General features: G+C 42.6%; 1 protein-coding gene across 1 annotated transcript in view; it reads left to right on the top strand.

The window, feature by feature from the left end:
* The window catches only part of PKHD1 (PKHD1 ciliary IPT domain containing fibrocystin/polyductin), a 424,641-nt gene that overhangs the window by 209,953 nt on the left and 195,651 nt on the right, over positions 1-19,037 (top strand). The window contains exons 48-49 of the mRNA XM_049716350.1: positions 10,161-10,338; positions 11,733-11,928. Of these exons, the coding sequence (XP_049572307.1) occupies positions 10,161-10,338; positions 11,733-11,928 (374 nt within the window). The remainder of the gene's footprint in view (positions 1-10,160; positions 10,339-11,732; positions 11,929-19,037) is intronic.

Below are 19,037 nucleotides of genomic sequence, written 5' to 3'. Positions count from 1 at the left end.
ATTTGTTGTGCTATTTGCCCTGGAGCACGCACCCTAAGAGTTGATTTACAAAGCTCTCACGGTCCCCATCTTTTGGGGTTGCATGTTGATGGAGATCTGATGTGGCACAAGGACCCTGCCCTCTTCCCTTTCAACTCTTAGCCTCCTCCTGCCTCCCTCTCTTAGCCTCCTCCTGCCTCCCTCAGCCCAGGTCCCCAGAGGGCAAGGCGTGAGGGCTGCACAGCTGTTTAATGGGGCACCTCTGCCCCCTAACCAGCAACCGAGTGCTTGGAGTGTGATCTCCTCCTTGGAGGCCCCTTCTGGTTCATGTTCACTATAAGTTCCTTGTTTGACACTGGCGACCTCCCGTCACTACCTTTTCCAAGAGTGATGGGTGCTTACATTGTGGCATTTCCGGTTTTGTACCTTCCTCTGACTTGACCTTGCAGTTGGGTTGACTGAGGCTTAAAAATGTTTGAAGTTGGTAATAATGTTTAATATTTAGGTGAAGGAAAGATTCCCACCCTCTACAAGGCAGAGTCTAGTTTCTGTTTTGCTAAAATGATGACACGCTTGGTTTGGGTGAGTTCTCTCTCACTTGCCAGTTCTAAAAACGTGCTTTCTATAGGGGCCACAGGTACTCAGCATAGCGTTCCTTTCCTGGCTTCCAATCTCATTCTCCCAGCCCCATCCTTCCTGATAAGACTGGAAAGCGTTAGCCCTATCAGTGTAAGTCAGGACCTCATTTCAGAAAAATGTCAGGCACGTTTCCCATAGAGGCCTCATAATGGCAACGTGCCTCACATAGTTCCTGGATTTACTGATCCCACATTTCTTATGTCTAGAGATAAATTACCTGGAACGAGGATCATCTCACCAGTGGATTTCTGTGAGCTCCTTCTAGACCTCCTTTGTAAGTTCGTCTCCCTGCCCCTTAAATGCTAGTGTTCCTTAGGGTTCTGTGAGAAGCTTTCCTCGCACGTCATGCTCTTTCCAAGTGATCTGGATTATTCCACAGCCTCAGTTAACAGTCACTGTTGATTCTAGATTTTGTTCCTCCAGTCTACATTGCTTTATTGAATTCCAGATCCATTTATCCAACCTGCCCTGCGCAGTATTGAAGTCACTCGCCACAGGTGGCTACTGAACACGTGAAATGTGGCTCGCCCAGATGGAGATGTGCCATAAGTTTCAACTATACACCTTATTTCTAAGACTTTGTATGAAAAAAAGAATGTAAGAGAGTGCAACAATTTGTTTATATTGCTTACGTTGAAATGATAAGTTTTGAATATATTGGGTTAAATATATTATTAAAATTAATTTCACCTGTTTCTTTTAAATTTTTCATTGTGGCTACAGTAAAATTTAAGATTCTATCTGCGGCCTGCATTTATGGCTTGTATTATATTTCCGTTGAGCAGCTACGCTTTCAGTATTTCCACTAGAGTATTCAACAGCCATCTCAAACTCAACTTGTCAAAACTGAACATATGGTCTTTATTCCTTGGACCTATTCCTCCCTCGGTGTTCAGAATCTCTGGGTGTTCAGACAACTGATTCAGTTATATCTAAACCAGAGATGGGAGTCATCCTTGACTCATCTTCTTACTTATTCCTCACAGAAATCAGCTACCAAGTCCAGCCCATTTTATCTCCTAAAAAATCTCTCCTGAGTTTTTCTACTTCTCTCCTTCCCAGATACTCTAGTCCAGGTTGACACTGCCTCCCACCTGTATAACCACAACAGCCTCTTAGCTTGCCACCTTGCTGCGATGCCATTCTTAAACTTTTTGAGGCTTTGTAGATCGGATCTGGTCTTGCCATCCATGCATTTCTTTGTAGAAGCTTTGTCAAGGTTTCCCAGTGCCTCCCGATGAAAGCCTGCCATTTGTAATGTCTTGTGGGCACTTCGTGACCTGCTCCTGTTTGTACTTCTAGCATCATTTCTCAATGCTCTGCCCTCCCTTCCCTGCATTTTATGCCTCAGCCATACTCAACTTCTTTGTGCTTTTCAGCCCATAAGGCTCAGCTTCCATGAACTCAACATGAAGGTTGTTTTCTCTGGTAAGCTTCCCCGAGCTTTCTGTACAGCTTTTGTATCCCTGCTGTGTGCTGGCTCTCTATACTTGCTCTAACCAATACTCATAGCTCCTACATAGCTTTATAAATTGCCCCTCCCTCCTCATACATGGTAAATAGGGCAAGGATAGGGTTTTCTGTTTGTTTGTATTATGGTGCCCAGTACCATGTTGAACATATAGTGACTCAATAAAATTAGTATTGAATAAATGAATATCATTTAAGAAATTGTGGACTCCCCCAAATCTTCCTGTAGTGTCCTTATTGTCCATTTCTCTCTTGGGACATATTTATGAGGAGTCCACAGCCCTTAACTTTTCTTTAGAAGATCCAGGATTAAAATACTATCCTCAGTCTTTGTTTCTAAAATTCCTAGCAACATCAAATACGTAAGAATATCCTTTCATAATGTCTTCTGGGCTTTTGCTTGCCCGGGGCTGTCAGTTGATCAGATGATTTATTTTAACAGCTGATTTCTTCTCCACTCTGCCCCTACCCCACCCACCGAATCAGCAGTTTGCGTACATTTGCAATCCTTTTCTTTTCCTGGTGGTATAGATGCATAGAATTGTGATGGGGGGAATGAGAATGAACTTTCACAATTACCATCTGGGAATTATTTGTTTTTTGGTTTGGAGCACTCTACAGCTCCTTCAGTTGACATAGATTTATTCAAATGTCAGTAAATCAAGCCTTGATCTGTCTTCCAATTATGTACTGAATTGAATGTGGGGGAAATTAAAAGAGTTTACAAGATGTTGTAGGTTGGCCAACCAGTCCTTCTGAGTTTTAATAGGAAGTACATAAAAGAAAGTCAAGATATATGCATATGTTTGAAATTATTTTTCAAAGGCTGAAGAATAGAGAGGTAATTAAGAATCATTTGTGGGCATAAATCATAGCCCACCCTCCCTCCGCCGCTTCCTAGGTATGTTCCTGGACAAGTTACTTCACCTCTTTCTGCTTCAGTTCTCCTATCAGTAAAATGAGCCAAATGGTACTTAACTCACAGGGTCGTTGTCTGGCATGTAGTAAGTGCTCAGTAAATGTTGTCTTTCAAAAGTCTCTACATTTATGAATGGTCTGATGAACCTAGGGGCAGGACAGGAATAAAGACGCAGACGTAGATAATGGACTTGAGGACACGGGAAGGGGGAAGGGTAAGCTGAGACGAAGTGAGAGAGTAGCATTGACATATATACACTACCAAACATAAAATAGATAGCTAGTGGGAAGCAGCTGCATAGCACAGGGAGATCAGCTTGGTGCTTTGTAACCACCCAGAGGGGTGGGATAGGGAGGGTGAGAGGGAGACGCAAGAGGGAGGGGATATGGGGATATATGTATACATATAGCTGATTCACTTTGCTATACAGCAGGAACTAACACAACACTGTAAAGCAACTATACTCCAATAAAGAAGTTAAAAAAAAAAGTCTCTACATTTATGATTGACAAAACAACATATAAACTTACTACTAATAGAATAAAATGTTATAGATGATTACGTTTCTGAGAAGCAAATGCCTGGCAAGGGAATTAAGTTTGCTCAAATGAAACTTAATCCAATTCTTGAAAAATAGGGAACACTTTCCAATAGCCACGTGACATTGCACTTATCCAACGAAATATCCCAGAAAGTCGTGGAATCTGGAGTCTTTCAGGACACAGTTTATGATTCATTGTGCCCCAAAGCTTCTGTTTCTCTCTTCCTATTTCTCCTAGAAAAGAAAAGGCTAATGTTGCTGTTGATCACCTTGATTCTTAGATCCTGCTGAATATCCTTCCCTGTAGTGCTTGCGCTCAGGGTCTACCTATGGAACTGCTCTTAATGTGTCAGTGTTCAGAGTACAAGGCACCCCCTGCCTCTATGAATGCAAAAGTAAAGAAGAGTTGAAATGGAAATTGTGGCCAAGCTTTTCCTTTAATAATCACCTAACGCTCCTTCCTAGGGATAAATAGGCATAGCATCACTAATGGTATCTTTTCAGTTCTCAAAAAAACCACATGTGAGACAGGAAAATTCCAAGAAGTTTTATCCGCTCTCGGCAGCAGAGGTTACAGCATTAAAATAGAAAAGGATCTAAACATCAAAATGGAGCCCAAACTGAGGAATATCATCAACAATACTCCACGGTTATTAAATTTCATGAATAATAAAGGGGTCCAGGGGTGTGCTGGTACCTGTTTTACAACTAGCTTTCTAGAATAAAGATGCTGATTTGTAGCATTTGCTTAATTCCGTGTTGAAAATACTCTCACACGATCTGTCCTGATATCACTGAATACGGAGTTGGGAAGAGGGGCTGATGGTGAGCTCATGAGGGGGAGTCTGTCAGCCCCACCAGCACCAGGTGTGCATATATATAAAAGAGAAGGTAGGCTTTATAGTCTAACTCCCTGCTAGATGCATACAATTGTTTTTCAATATTCCTGACAAGTAGTTGTCTGCCTTGGAGTTGTGTAGCTCCAAGGGTGGTGTTTTCATGTTCTGAGATAGCCATTCCAGCTGTATTCCACAGATCAAGAAAGAGATGCAATAGTATGTGAAGGATAGACAGATGGACAATAGACATCTATTGCTTCTCTTCAAGGATTAAGGTATAGTAAGCAAGAATTATTATCCCAAGTGTGTCGCAAAAACTTTAGACACTACCTTTGGGGAGGTGCTAGGTTGATTTGGGGACTTTTCTACAATCAATTATTATTGCTTTAGCTAACTCTGAAAAAAGATAAACAGAAATATATATCTGCAAAGTCATGGAGGAGTGATGTGGGGTGTACCTGCCAGAAATGCAAGGATTCATACGGCTTGCCTCTCTGCCTATCATTTCTATTTTTTTACATGAATTTAAGAATTGTTAAAAGTTTGGAAGAAAGACTGAGGGTTAGGGTTTCTTTTCTCTTAGGTTTCTTACTCAGAAGGAGAAATATTTGTTTCTCAATCAATAAGGGTAGTATATACAGGAAACCCCTTACTGGTACATGTCAGTTATCACTGGGTGATGGCAGATCAGCAGAGAGAATAGTGGTTCTTGGACAGGACTTTTTTTTTCATTAAAAAAAATTCTGTTTATTATTATTGCTCACCGATGGGGAGGTGCGGTTTATTTACACCAGTAGCCATAGGGGCAAGTGGAATACACAGTTAGCAACCTGTATAGGATGGGCTACTTATGCAAAAATAAGACTCTCCAAATCGAAGGACAGTGGTGAGCTTCTGACAAAGACTTCTTATGAGCCCAGTGTATTTTTAAAGGATGCTCAAGAAGAGTCGTGCCACAAAAATTTGTCGGCTGTGCTCAACATTTTGATTTTGTCCTCTTTGTGCAGTAAAAGATGAGAGTGACAGCGGCAAGCATGAATACCCAGGCAATGCTGGCAGTACCATTCGGGGCTCGTTTTTATGATGTGTCTGGCTTAGGAGATGTGTAATTACAAAGGGTTTATTTCACAATTGCTCCGAATTTAGAGCATTTAGAGCTCAGTGCAGTGTTTGTCTTAATACACAGAGATGTGGACCCTCAGGAAAAGTAAGCTAATGGTAAACACAAACCAGGGAGTTAATGTTTGTTCTCACTGGTATTGTTGATTGCCTAACAAATCCTCTGTGGGCAGTATACACTCAACAGTTCTGCACAGTATCTGGGCACTAAATTATGTAACTGTTGATGCAACTAGTATTGTAAATTGGTACTTAGGTTGGGAAGTTTTATCAAGTGATACTGCTGTATTTCTAAAGGAAAATGTCCCTTAATTAAAAACAGGCTTGGTGATTAAAAAAAAAATTAAGCTACCTCATAGAAAAGGAAAGCCTTGAAGTCCTCTTGTCTTTTTGATTGTATACAGGAGCCGTTGCTGACTCGGAGGTAAGGGTTAACATTTCAAATGGACTGGTTGCCTCCTGATTTCTTGCACATAAAACCATGAGAAGTTCAGGGAGAGACTTCTTCCCCTGGTAATGAGCTTTCTGCTGCTAATGGCCCATGCAGACTCCCTTGGCTTCTCCAAATTAGAAATACTTGTGTGCTCCTTTGCTTCATTAACAGTAAAGAGGGGAGATTGGTGGCTATTTAGGGCAAGCGAAAATTGTAGTAATTATGGTTGGTAAATTCTCTTCACGGTATTCTTCTACTCTTGATGTTCTTTGGGTGCTTTTCAGAAGAGCTCACCACTGTCACTGCTGGCATTTGGCCTAGAAGGATGGGAGCTGATTTGACCTAGAATTTTTGACCCTTGGGGTGATGGTCAACAAAAGGCATCTTGCCTACTGGGAGATGGGTCTTTCACATTTTGATTTGCTTTTCAGAACGCACACTACGATCCTTTTCACTACCGACTGTGATAAAGGAATATTTGATAACCTCCTCCTCTACCTGTATTTCCCTAAAGAAAGCTCATGCTGCCCTCGAGTGCCTGTGAAATTGGATCCCACATGAGCCTTGGTCAGGATGGATGGGGCGGCTTGGTAGGGTCGGGCAGTGAATGAGGAAAAGGTAGAGGAAAGGATGGTTTAGGATCACAGTGCACTATGGTTGGGTCTCTGGTTGACCAAGTTAGCATCAGATTACTGGATACTGTTGGAAGAAGGGCATCAAAAAGAAGGTGCAGGGCTTCCCTGGTGGCGCAGTGGTTGAGAGTCCGCCTGCCAATGCAGGGGATGCGGGTTCGTGCCCCAGTCCGGGAAGATCCCACAAGCCGCGGAAAGGCTGGGCCCATGAGCCATGGCCGCTGAGCCTGCGCGTCCGGAGCCTGTGCTCCACAACGGGAGAGGCCACAGCAGTGAGAGGCCCACATACCGCAAAAAAAAAAAAAAAAAAAAAAGAAGGTGGAAAAGTCCCGAAGATTAATAGAACTGAATTAATGTTAGCATTTAGTGGTTTTACAATATTTGAAAACAGAGTCATGTTTATAGGGACCTTCTGAAACTGGGGAGTATGGCCTGAAAAATGGCTCCTTCAGTAAGTGAAATTACAATCTATAGAAACAGAATCAGGAGAAATTAGATCTTAAAACTGACTTATAAATGTGATGCTGATAGAAATCTGAGAAATAATTTAAGACTAGTCCAAGTGACCAGGGAGAATTCTTGGGGCTACATTGCTGGAATGAAGAAGAATTTCTGGAAATATGCATTATCTCTTAAGAAAAGAGTGATAAAATATAGGATGGTCAGGCAAAGTAAGTGACAAAATACAGGTTGGAGTGATTAGTTGTGAACAGATGGATGCATTTCAACAAATAGAATTCTTTTGGCCTATAGTTAAAAAAAAAAACCAAAACCCTAATGTAAAAGTGGTTTAATTGAGAGCACTCAACTAGGATAGAAGAAATCTAAGTTCATAAGGAAATCTTAGCATTTTCCTAAACCAGGGCCCACTGTTAGTGCAGATTGCTTGTATATGTCCAGGAGAGGTTTTCTGACCACTAAACTTAAGTGTATAAGTCCTTTGGGTGAATATCTTACTGATAATGGGGTTGACTGTATCAGGATCTGATAACTTACGATCAAATGCTTATCTCCTTCGATGAGTAAGTTTACAAGAAATCTCCTGACACTCATGTGGTTTTCTGGGTAGACTTCCCTGGGACCAAACATCACTAAATAGCCAGTTAGGGTGTTCTAGTCCGTTCAACACTCATTTATTCATTCAACAAACATTTGTTGAATACGCACTATGTGAAAGGCAGTTTTATTTCTCACTGCGAATTACTAAATGGAAATTCTGATTTATCAGTGAGTCTTTCTTGGAATTCAGTCTTGTGATTCATTTTCCAGAGCCCATATGTCTCTGTGAAAGCTGAAGGGCTGCTCTTTCAGAACCTGAAATTTTTGGAATCATTTTCTGGACTGTGGGGAATCCCACCTGATGTATTGACCTCGGTACTTGCTGCGGCTAACTCATTTGCCTCTTTGGTATTTCAGCTTATCTCTTCTTATCACATTTGTTTTACATTTATTTCCCAGTAACCTATCTTCACTTAGTAAATATATTAGTTGGGCCAAATTGTGCTGGCTGATCTCCTGGGACCCTGGGACTCATGGTTTCAGTCAGGGTAAGAGAAAGCCATAGCGATTGAGGAGAAAGGGCTAGAAAATACAAGGGAGAAAATTAAGCTTTCTCAAGCTTGTCTAAAATTAAAATTTACAAATAGCTGTCATAAATGGAGGAGGAATTTGAGGATGTGAACTCCCCAAAGCTGGAAGAAGGAACAAGATAAAATATGGAGGGAATTTCCACAGTAGATTGGATGTTAGAACAGATGACCTTCATATCCACTCTGATTCTAAGAATGTGAGTCCAGGATTTACTTAAGTTCCGATTTAAATCTTGATATACATGCAAAAAAAGCCCTCCATATCCCAGGCCCAAAGAGAGGAAGAAGCCCCCCTACCCCAAGATTTCTAAAGGTTTGGTGAATGCTACGTAGGGACATCTGGGAAAGAGTAGTTCTTTTATTCCAAATGCCCTGAGCATTCTTTATCCCTTTCATTTTACTTATTAATGGATGAAACAAACACATTTAATCTTACAAGAAATATGTATCACGTGCTACATTGCCAGGGCTAAAGCTCTGCACCATGAAAGGTTTTGAGTGTGTTTTTAAATGACCAAATATCCTGGATAAACTCTCGACAGTAAAATAAGTAGACAGCGTGGCAAACCAGGCACATCTGAGGTTCTTTCTTAAATGAGCTATAGGTAGACTTATTGGGCTTAGTGAATACTTAGTGAATACTTCACGTAGATTATCACTTTAAGTTTCACAGTTGCTATAGGAGATACATACTGTTGTTGTCTCCATTAAAAAAAAAAAGGAAATTAAAGCTTAAAGAGGGTCAGTGAGTCCCCCAAATTCATACACCTAGTGCACATGCAGTTATAGACTTCCAGTTTACACCCATTTGACAATGGTGCCCAAGCATTTAACACTAAAACCAGTCTCCTCTCTATAATATGCCACTAGATTGTAAATTGGCTTTCGATGTGCTCACATCACCCCTCACTTTGAAAACCCAACATCCTCCTTTGTCTCATTTCCCTTTACTTTGAGAATTTAATTATCTGCCTGTAGCAACATGCCACAGTTAAAGATTCTCATCAAAACTAAACCAGAGGGGGAAGGAAGATCGTAATGGGTGTTGATTTTTTTTTTTAGCTTTTGCTTTATTTCTTTTCTGTCCACTTTTTCTTTTAGGGTCTAAGCAGGTGGCAAAATCTATTTATCTTCTAGTGAAGTCTTAAAAATCACTTTCTGGAATGGGCTGCATAGAATACTTTGTAGAAATTTAAAACTTTCTAGCTCTACCTGTGATGTTCACATACTACTTTTACCATACTCTGTCTCAGTTTCCTCACTTGGTAAAATGCTGTTCTTCTAGAAACCCTTTCTATACATTGGGAAGTTGGCATCGCTTTTGGGAAGAGCTCCTCCATGCAGGCTTCGTTTGTGTAACAAACATGGTTTGAGTGCCCATAATGTGCAGGGCCCAGTGCCAAGGGGCAGGACACCAGAAAAGACAAAATGTCTCTAGCTTCAGTATGTCGCATTCCTTGTTAACAAGCAAGAACGCAAACCCACTGGCACTGAGTGAGCCCTGGGCATCGTGTAAGCCCACAGGAGAGGACCCAGGGCCCTCTGCGTTCTGGGGAAGCTTACTGAGGCTGTTCCTGCTGGGCCGTTGGAGGTAGGCTCTGAGGTTCTGGGCTTCAGCCACTGCTCCCCAGAGGGATAACTAGTGACTGTGTAATACGCATTCTGCTGCTGATAAACCCGGGCTATGGCAATATTCTGACCTTGGACATTTCTTTAAAATAATAATATATAGTCCTGGCCTATATGAACTCATTAAGATGGCATTGATTAGTGGCCTAAGATCTGAGTGTTTCAGGTCAGTGTGATGCACAAATGGCCCAGTGACACCTTCCCACTGGGCTTTTTGACACACACCATGACCGCTAAAACCTCTATAGACACTGGGGCGAGAGACGTACATGGAGAAAATAGATAAATTATAGCTGATGGGAGAGGAGTGCCTTAGATCCAGGATGGACAAAAAACTTACACCTGCTTTTTTTCTTTTTAAATCACTCTAGAGCCAATGCCCCAAAAGTTTCTTATGATTTAACCATAACGGACAGCAGAAATAAGACAACCACTGTCAGTTACGTGCATGACACACTGTCCAACCCTTATGGCTGGATGGCGCTGCTCTTGGATCAAGAGACCTACTCACTGCGATTTGAGAGCCCTTGGACCAACAGCTCTCTGCAGGTAAGCCCCGGCATCCACTTGATGGTAGATTCCATTCCCCGGGGGTTCCCGTCTTTCCTTCTGTGACGCAGTAGTTTGCAGGTATTAGCATCTTCTGGTGCTGATCAAGAAAACTGCAGCAGCATTTTGACCAGATGAATGTAACCTGAATTTGAGGTATGATTGTCTTTTATCTTAAACTTGAAAATTTTAGAATCCCTTTAAACCTCACCTTGAACACAGAATGGTTCTGCCTGAAATTTTAACTTTATTAATACAAATAAAAACAGCTTCTAAACAACCTATAGAATTGTAGTCTTATATATCATGGGTTAAGAACCAACTTACCCCAGGGAAGTGTTTGTAGCCGAGAGAAAATAGCTTCACAAGGCATTTTTTACATTGCACACTGCCACCTTGTGGTCAAAGATTAACTTGCACCTGAAAACGAAAGGCACTAGCCTTTCGTTTGGATTGGGTTGAAGGAGTCAGATGGTTAGGGGGAGGGAAGGTAGGAAAAACCATAAGGAAAATAGGTGCATTTTCTGCAGAAAAATCAATCCAGTGGATTTCCTCAAGCTTCTTTTATTCCTTTTAACACATTTCTTTCTTCCCGTCTCATCACACGCATTCTCCCTAAAGGTCATAAGAGCAGGTCTTAGGGAGCTGGAAGCAGGTGTGCCATAGATCTGAAGAATTCAAAGCAGAATCCATTTGATCCCCTCACCACAGCTCTCAGGAAGAATGTACACCTCTCTCCCCTTCCCCTGAGGTTCCCATGAGAACATTCTGGGAAGGTGAAGGCAGTAGAATGGTGACTCTGGAGGTGGACACCTGGATCTCTGTCCCAGATCAGCACTGTCCTGCTTTGTGATGTAGGGAGAGTTACCGAACCTCCACCTGCCTCAGTGTCTTCGTCTATAAAATGGAGGCAATACTAGTCACAATCCCCAGAGTCTTTCAAGGGTTGGATGCCTTGATATGAATGATACCTGAGCCAATGCTCAACCGTGTTAACTGTTACTCTTATAAATGGATGGCACTCCTATCATTGCCTGCCTGTTTGAGTCTTGGGGAAAACTGGACAGGAATTCTACATGTGTCTCTGTCTCTTCTTGCTGTTTGACCTGGGACGAGTTACTTCACTTGTCTGAACTTTGGTTTTCTCCTCTGTTAATTGAGATTGTTAAACAAGAAGAACCTTACAGTTTTCAGTCCTCGCACTGTATGCTTTTGTAGCTTTAGTTATGAATTTATGATGGAGTAGATTTAAGTAAGCCCATTTCCCACAAGAAAAGTAGCCGGTATGAACAGTCCTGTTTCTAAACTACTCCATCTGAGTTCTTTGTAACTCTTTTTCTGGGAAGAGTCTTCCTCACTCAATGAGCACTTTTGTACTTTTCTCTCACTTCAAGTACTCAGCGACATTTGAGAACTTTGCTCCTGGGAATTACCTGCTGCTGGTGCACACAGACCTGTGGCCTTACCCTGACATCCTCATAAGGTGCGGGAGTCAAGTGGGGCGGTCCCTTCCGTCTCTTCCATCACCTGGTCGGGACCAAGGCTGTGACTGGTTCTTCCACAGCCAGTTGAGACAACTCACCTATCTGGGTAAGTATAATTGGATGAGCATGTTGAGCACATAGTCAGAAACCACCGTTCCCTTTGGAATACCAAACATTGGTGCTGTGAAGTGATGAGGAGCTGAAAGAGACCGCTGCGTGTTATGGTTAAGTGGCTGGGCTCTGAATCAGACTGCCTGCATTTGAATCCCAGCTCTAGCACCTACTAGCTATGGGACATCGTGCAGGTATCCTTTCTAAGCCTCAGCCTCCTTATCTGTAAAATGGGATAATAAAAGGACCTATCTAAAGGATAGGAAATTAAATCAAGGATAACATGTAAAATTCTTTAGCAGAGGGTCTAACCCAGAGCAAGTGCTTAATAAACTTTGACTGCTATTCATATTTTTCATTCATGTTAAGGCCATGTTGCATTTGTAGAAAAGTCAACTGCACATGTAAAGACAGGATGGCTGGTTGTGATCACAGATACAAGGAACAGCAAAGGTACAGAGAGGCAGGATGAAGAGTGTAGTCAATGTGGAAAGTGAGAAGCCTTGGGAGGAAATCTGAGGTCAGAAAAATGAGATGCATGGAAGGCTATCTGAGGACTGGGGGATGGGCTGTCTTGTCTTGTGTCAGAGGCAGCATCAGTGAAGGGTCCAGGAGCCTCATTTTATAGAACCAGAAACCCTACAGTGATTGCAGAGTAACAGGGGCCAAAAGGATTTCCTTACCTTCTTATTGTGCATGTTTCACGGGAGCCCAATGTGTGGGTCAGGGCCATACATTTCTTTTGACTTCCTGGACTTCCTGAAATCTCATATTTGACTTCCTGAAATCTCATATTTCTTTTCCATATTATTTCAGCATTGGTCACTCTGAGTACATGGTGTCCACTTCTACCAACCTTAGCTCAGTGTGGTCTCTAAGAAGGAGAATCTGACAAAATGAGTCTCTAAAAGGACAATTTTGTTATGAATTGGTCTTAATAGATCCTGGTTGAAATCAGGGCCGTGTCAAGCATGGCAAGTCCCAGTCTCTGCCACAAGCCAGACTTGGCCTTAAGGGTTTGGGGAGCTGGTAGGCGCCCTGAGTTCTTTGTCCCTCTCACTTGTGCCTATAGCCATTTGTCAACTGGGTCTGATTACACTTGAGCCCTGGGGCGATTACATTTTAATAGCACCAGAGAGGAGAGGATGGTGCTTCCCGGGTTTTTAAAAAGTCTTGGCCAAATGGATTACTCTATATTTTATTTGCACTGAATTGTACCATTCAGATTTTATTCCTGATTTGATTCATCCATAAATATAACCTAAAACTATAAAAAATCAGGATGGACAGAGATCCCTGAGACTGTTTTACCACTAGAGTCACATACAGCCATTAAGTAAGAGCAGATAGTTGCCGTTAACTTTAACTATGGCTACTCATTTGCTGTATATTCTGAAACAAAATTTTACTTTCAAATTGCTCTTGTTTTATTAGTTAGCGTGCTTCCGAGGAGCCTGTCTTGTCCATTGATCAGATTTGTTCATGAACTGTGAACTAATTTGAACAGTCGCATAAACCAGGCACGATAAAGGAACATTTGTGGCATCAAGAAAACAAAATCAGGTCATGCAGCTAAAGATTTTCATCCCCCCCATTATTTATTGAATTAACAGCAAGTTATAGTATTATACTATATTTACACGTATGGTATAAATGCATATCTGTATAAGTATATATATATATTTTATGTAGATGTGCATCTGTATTATATATGTACATATATAGGACTTAGGTGAATATTTCAGTATAAGCCATTTTTATTAGGCGGATGGCTTTTACTAATTAAAGAGTCTTTGTATCAGAATACCTTGGTATCTCCACTTTTGAATAATATGAGTTGGACAAGGAACAGGAAGTCACAGAGGGTTGCAAGTCGGATACCCGGACTCCTTGGAGAGGATTCCTGGTCCTCCAAATAGCGGCTTTCATGGCCATCTGTGCTTCCGCCGTCCTCTGTCTGAATGGAGTAGGTAGGTGGCGAGAGCCAGGCCTGTTCCCATTCCTGGGCTGGCACAGTGAGGACTTGAGGTTTCAGGAGGAACCGAGGCTCGCACTGGTCTTCCGTGGTGGTGTCCCATGCAGCTACATTGGGTTGTGTGGATCGGGTATGACTTTGGATGTCTTCTATGTGAAGTCTGCACCACCACTAGGAAGTTGATGAGGAGGCTACCATGGTGTCCGTAGACCAACAGCCCAACAGCAGTGAGGTAGCTGTGGCTGACCCCTGAAAAAGCCTCGAAGCAGTAGAGTTCAGTTACATATTGATTCGTTTGTTACTTTCACTTAATTGTTTTCTTTGGACCATGGGGCTTTATAGGTCTCTGTGGTTGGGATAATTTACATAAAATACATTTAATCCAGGAAGAGAAGCCCTCACAGTCTATGTGGACATATTCCTGGAATGAAAAGCAAAACAAAACAAAACAAAAAACCCAGGGGGAGGTTGTGTATACAGAAGGTTCGTTTTATTATAGGGAAACTGCTTGACCCTCCTCCAGGTCCACCGAGTTTCCTGTCAGGCTTTGGGGGGTGGGCATGGCTGGGGGGACACTGCCCCTTTCCCTGCTGGCCTTCCATCTGGAGTCTTGCTGCACTGACAGTTGGCTGGCTTTCACTCATTCCTTGACCACTTCTAAGCAGACCGTCTTTTGTATTGTTTGTGTGCAGCCCTACCACATCCCCCCAGAGAGGAAGTTTTAAAAAAATCACAATTATCTTCATTTCCTCCATTTAGCTCCTTGCTGTGTGATTTAAGATGCCTGACTCGTCTTTGAGCCAGCCGAGAACGGCAGAGAGCAGAACCCAGGCATTCTGGCTCCTGGCTGTGACTCTCTCCACTAGAGTGTGCTGCCCACTCAATAATCATGGGCCACTGACCCACAAGGGTGGGGGGTGCCAGGCAGTGGTGCAGGAGAAAACTTCTCACTGGTCCCCATGACAAAGAAAAAGTCCTGCACATATAATATTTTTTGACTCTTGCCTTTCTCTTCTTTAACAAGGCAAGTTTTGTCTTTGTTCAGCAATGTCTTTACAGAATGCAGCTTCTTTGGAAAGCTCACGGCCAGAGTTTAGGGCTTCGGGTTTTAATCAGTGGCTGGCTGGCTGTTTTACCTGGGGCATGGAATTATAAATTCTCCATGCCTCCGTGGCTGCATCTATACAGCGAGGTTAAGAATACTTACTTATCTCTTGGAATTGTGGTACAAAACACCCAAACATCTTCAAGTGTGATTAGCATGCCGTGTTATTTTATTACACATTTTCTCAGTAGATTATTTCTCTAGAATGTTTCTTTTTTCCTGGAAGGTGGTCAATCTCAGGTGCCTTGAATTCCATATACCTGTCATAACTTGTCTGAAAGAGTCTCATTCTACTTTCCTTGACTAGCTTTTGTAAGATAACAGATTCATGATAACATGGCGTATATGATATATGGGCCCCCTGATTGAAACTTAATATCACTTAAGCAATTGTTACCCACAGAATAAGATAACCTTGCTCATTTAAGAATCTTTCTTAAGGAGATTGGTTCTATGTGGTAGGATCCCGGAGGGGCAATATTTGGTGTGATAAGGTATCATGAACGGCAGTGGCGAACTGCAACTTCTACACCATGCTTGCGAACGGGTCTGACTGTAAAACAAGTGTTCCTTCATATTGTCAAACTTGGAGTCAAATCCAGAGAGCCCATTTTTCAGTCTCTGTGATTGGATTCAGTAGCACTCCTGTCTCTGACTTACACAGCCAGTTTCCCACTGCCTCTGTCCCTGTTTTTTTTTCCCAGGGATGTTTTAGTTCGTGGTGAACTATTTTTATTTTTTAGTTACATTCACGCTATGAAATAATTAGTCAGCTAATTAATCTGGTTTACAAGCTTTGTAGGATTCTTCAGCTGTCAGTCAGGCCCAGGCCTGAGGCCTACATCTAGTCTCAGCTCTCTTGCCCATGTGATTCCCGTTGCCATGGCTACCGGCTACATCTGCTGACACCCCACTCTCTATTTATTGCTTAATTAAGAATTTCACGCTCTGCCCTTATCTGCCTCTAAGAACAAGCGCATACTGTTAAGAAATTCCGAATTTACGCCCGGGCACAAGGAAAGCCTTTCTTGCGGGCTTGGCTGGATGGAGCCTCTCTAACGATCTTCTCGGCGTCCCAGCCGCCACCCTTCAATCAAAAATCATTAAATGGGGCAGAGATAATGAGCATGCAGTGTATCAAAAGCAAGATGTTTGCTTGGTCCAAAGGAGGAAAAGCTGCTAGGCCCCATGCTCTGCTCCACTTCAAAGGGAGATGAGACCCCCTCATCACTGGGGCCTGATAAAGCCTCATTTGTTCTGGGCTTGACTTATGCAAAAGGTCTGGTATGTCAGAGTCCCATCTCACAGCCGTGGGCTCCCCCCACCTCTTGCCTCCACCTCCACCGGCCCCCTCCCCGGCCTTCCGCACACTCGTGTGTCAGCACTTAGGCAGCTGGGTCCCCCAAAGCATCAGGCGGAGCGTGTAATCACTGACTCCACGCTGACAATGGCCACTTGTAGGGGGGTGGCCAGGAGGAGGTCTTCATCACAATAGGGACACAATTATTGCAGCTGCTAGGGAGGGCTATGCTTCTTCCTGTAGAAACGCAATAGGACTTGCCCAAAACAGGAGGACAAGGCTGGGGGAGGTGGTGGGGGTGAGGAGGGGTGGAGAAAACACCCTTGAGTTGATTATTCATATTCTGACTCTTGGAAGCCTGATGCGGAACCGGTGGGGTCCCAGCAGCTGTTCCTGCACAGTTCTCTTCTAATAATTGTACATTCTGTCCGGGGTCAACTTACTTTTGACCCTGTTCTTTTATATTGGGAAGAGGCTCTTTAGGGAAAACTGTTGGGTTGTGGCAGTGTGCATTAAACACTCACAGCCCCCTTCCCCTTGCTTTATCCCCTGCCCAACCAGCAGCCGGTGGGTGATAAATTCCTATCAGATGCTGAGCCATTCACACTCGCCCCCCCGCCCGAGTTCACACAGCAGAGATGCAGCCAAGCTGGGATATTGTGTGAGGCGGCAGCTGAGAAAGTCCGCCTGCTAGGCTTGGAGGCTCTCGTGTACCACCTTCTTCTGATCAGACTGAAAAAAAAAAAGACACGTCTAGCCAGGCTGGTCAGTGCTTGTTTCCAAATGTTCCCCTCACCAGGATAAAGGCAGGCTGTTTGGCAAGAAGCCGGGGCTGTTGTCTATGAGGGCAAGTGGGCTGTGGATAGAAAGACAGATGGACTTTATTGTCTCAAAAAACAACTCAAGTCACATCACCCAGAAGGCTCAGAAAAGATGCTGTTAACTTGGGAGATCCTGAAAATAAGACACGTTTTCCTAAGTTGGCAGTGAGGCGAGCAGGGATCTGGCCCAGGTTTCTCTTTTCTCAAAGCGCTAAGGCACTGGGACGGAGCAGGCTGCTGCCTAGACCCTTCTGTTCTTCAGCTGGTCTAGGAGACCCCATGCAACTCCTTGAGAAGGAATCTTGTTAGGTTCTAATGAGAGAGGACTCAGCTGGCTCCCCAGAGCTCTTTGGGAGGATTTTATGAGCAGAGCAGAATCATAATCCTTTGAAAATCTGCAGCCATTCCCATGCCGAGGCCCTCTAAGGCAATCTATAGCATTCTAGTTAATAAATTAATTTACATTCTTATAGAAAACTCATTCCCCAAAGATCCCCAAGGATTGGTACCGGTAATATAGAGAGCTGACTTCAGGGAAATGCACGACAAACCTTTATGGCAAAAATATAGAGAACGGAACAGGAGCTGCGGATGTGAAAAGGGATTTTGCCTCTCAATTACAAGCAACTTCTCCAAGAGGAGAAGGAAGGAAGAAATGGAGAAAAGGAAAGAAAGAAGGAAGGAAGAAATGGAGAAAAGGAAAGAAAGAAGGAAGGAAGGAAAACTCAGGAATCAGAATCAGATACTTTTTCAAGGAATCACTCAAGATTAAGGAGCTAATTCTCAGCGATGCTGGTGGCTGGCCTCCGTTCACACAGGTCATGGATGGTATAACCAGTATCCTGACTTGGCTTTTCTGACTCTATTTCAGTGTTTTTTCTAGTATACTAGTGTTTTGTTTTGTCTTGTTTTAATCTAAGCTTATGTACCTACCCACCCTTGTAAACCAGTTCTTCTTTCTCCTGTTTGTAGGAAAAAGCTGTACTTGTTAACTCCTCTGTGCTTCTTGAACTTTACATATTTGAGTACCGCCTTCACACTTTGTCACATCCTTATGCCTCCTGTGCTATTACTTACTTGATTTTTTTCTTAAATCAACTCCCACACTGCCTTATTTTTAAAACCTGTCTTTTTTTTAAGCAATATTATCCATAAAATCATGGGTTTAATGACCTACTTGCTTTCTCTAAAACACATTAACATTCATAACTATTAAAATAAAACTTTTATACTACTAAAATTATCACATTACATTTTATATTTTGGGAGTATAGTTTGGTTTTCAAATTTTTGGTATAATTGATGAAAAGTAAGAATTGTGAATATAAGTATCTCTCTCTCTCTCTCTCTCTTTTTTTTAACCTGGGTTCCTTTCCTCACTTGCTAAGAATACCTGCCACTTGCTAAGAGAAACTTTTACTCACAGGTTTTTAACCTGTGAGTAAAAACCACATTTTTAAGAGTAGAGTATGGAAAAGTTTGTAAAATTCCTTCAAGAAGTGCTTTCTAAGTGTGCCTCATGGGCAAACAGCTGGAATGCTTGCTCCCAGGTCCCCCGCCCCCAGAAGTTCTGGTTCTGTAGATCTATGCAGGGCCCAGGAATCACATACGCCCTGTGCAAGCATGGCAAACCTTGCTCTGAGTCAGAATAACAGTTGTTATTGTTCTCTGAGTTAATTAAGAAGGTTTAATTGAGCTAACTCTCAGGACTGGTTAATGCAGATGTATCGCTCAGCATCTTGATCAAGTTCTTTTAAAAAAATTACACCTTTTTATGAATGAATGTTATTGGGAATAATAGAAGACTCACAAGTGTTGGAAGGATTTTCATATCATATTTCTGTGAAGGTCTTGAAAAGATCCTGGGTGACGAGGTCAAGGTCACTCAGTGGCTCTCTCCGAG

This window comes from Orcinus orca, chromosome 10 (assembly GCF_937001465.1).
Source record: "Orcinus orca chromosome 10, mOrcOrc1.1, whole genome shotgun sequence".
NCBI lineage: Eukaryota > Metazoa > Chordata > Mammalia > Artiodactyla > Delphinidae > Orcinus > Orcinus orca.
This window is presented reverse-complemented; position numbering and strand designations above follow the sequence as displayed.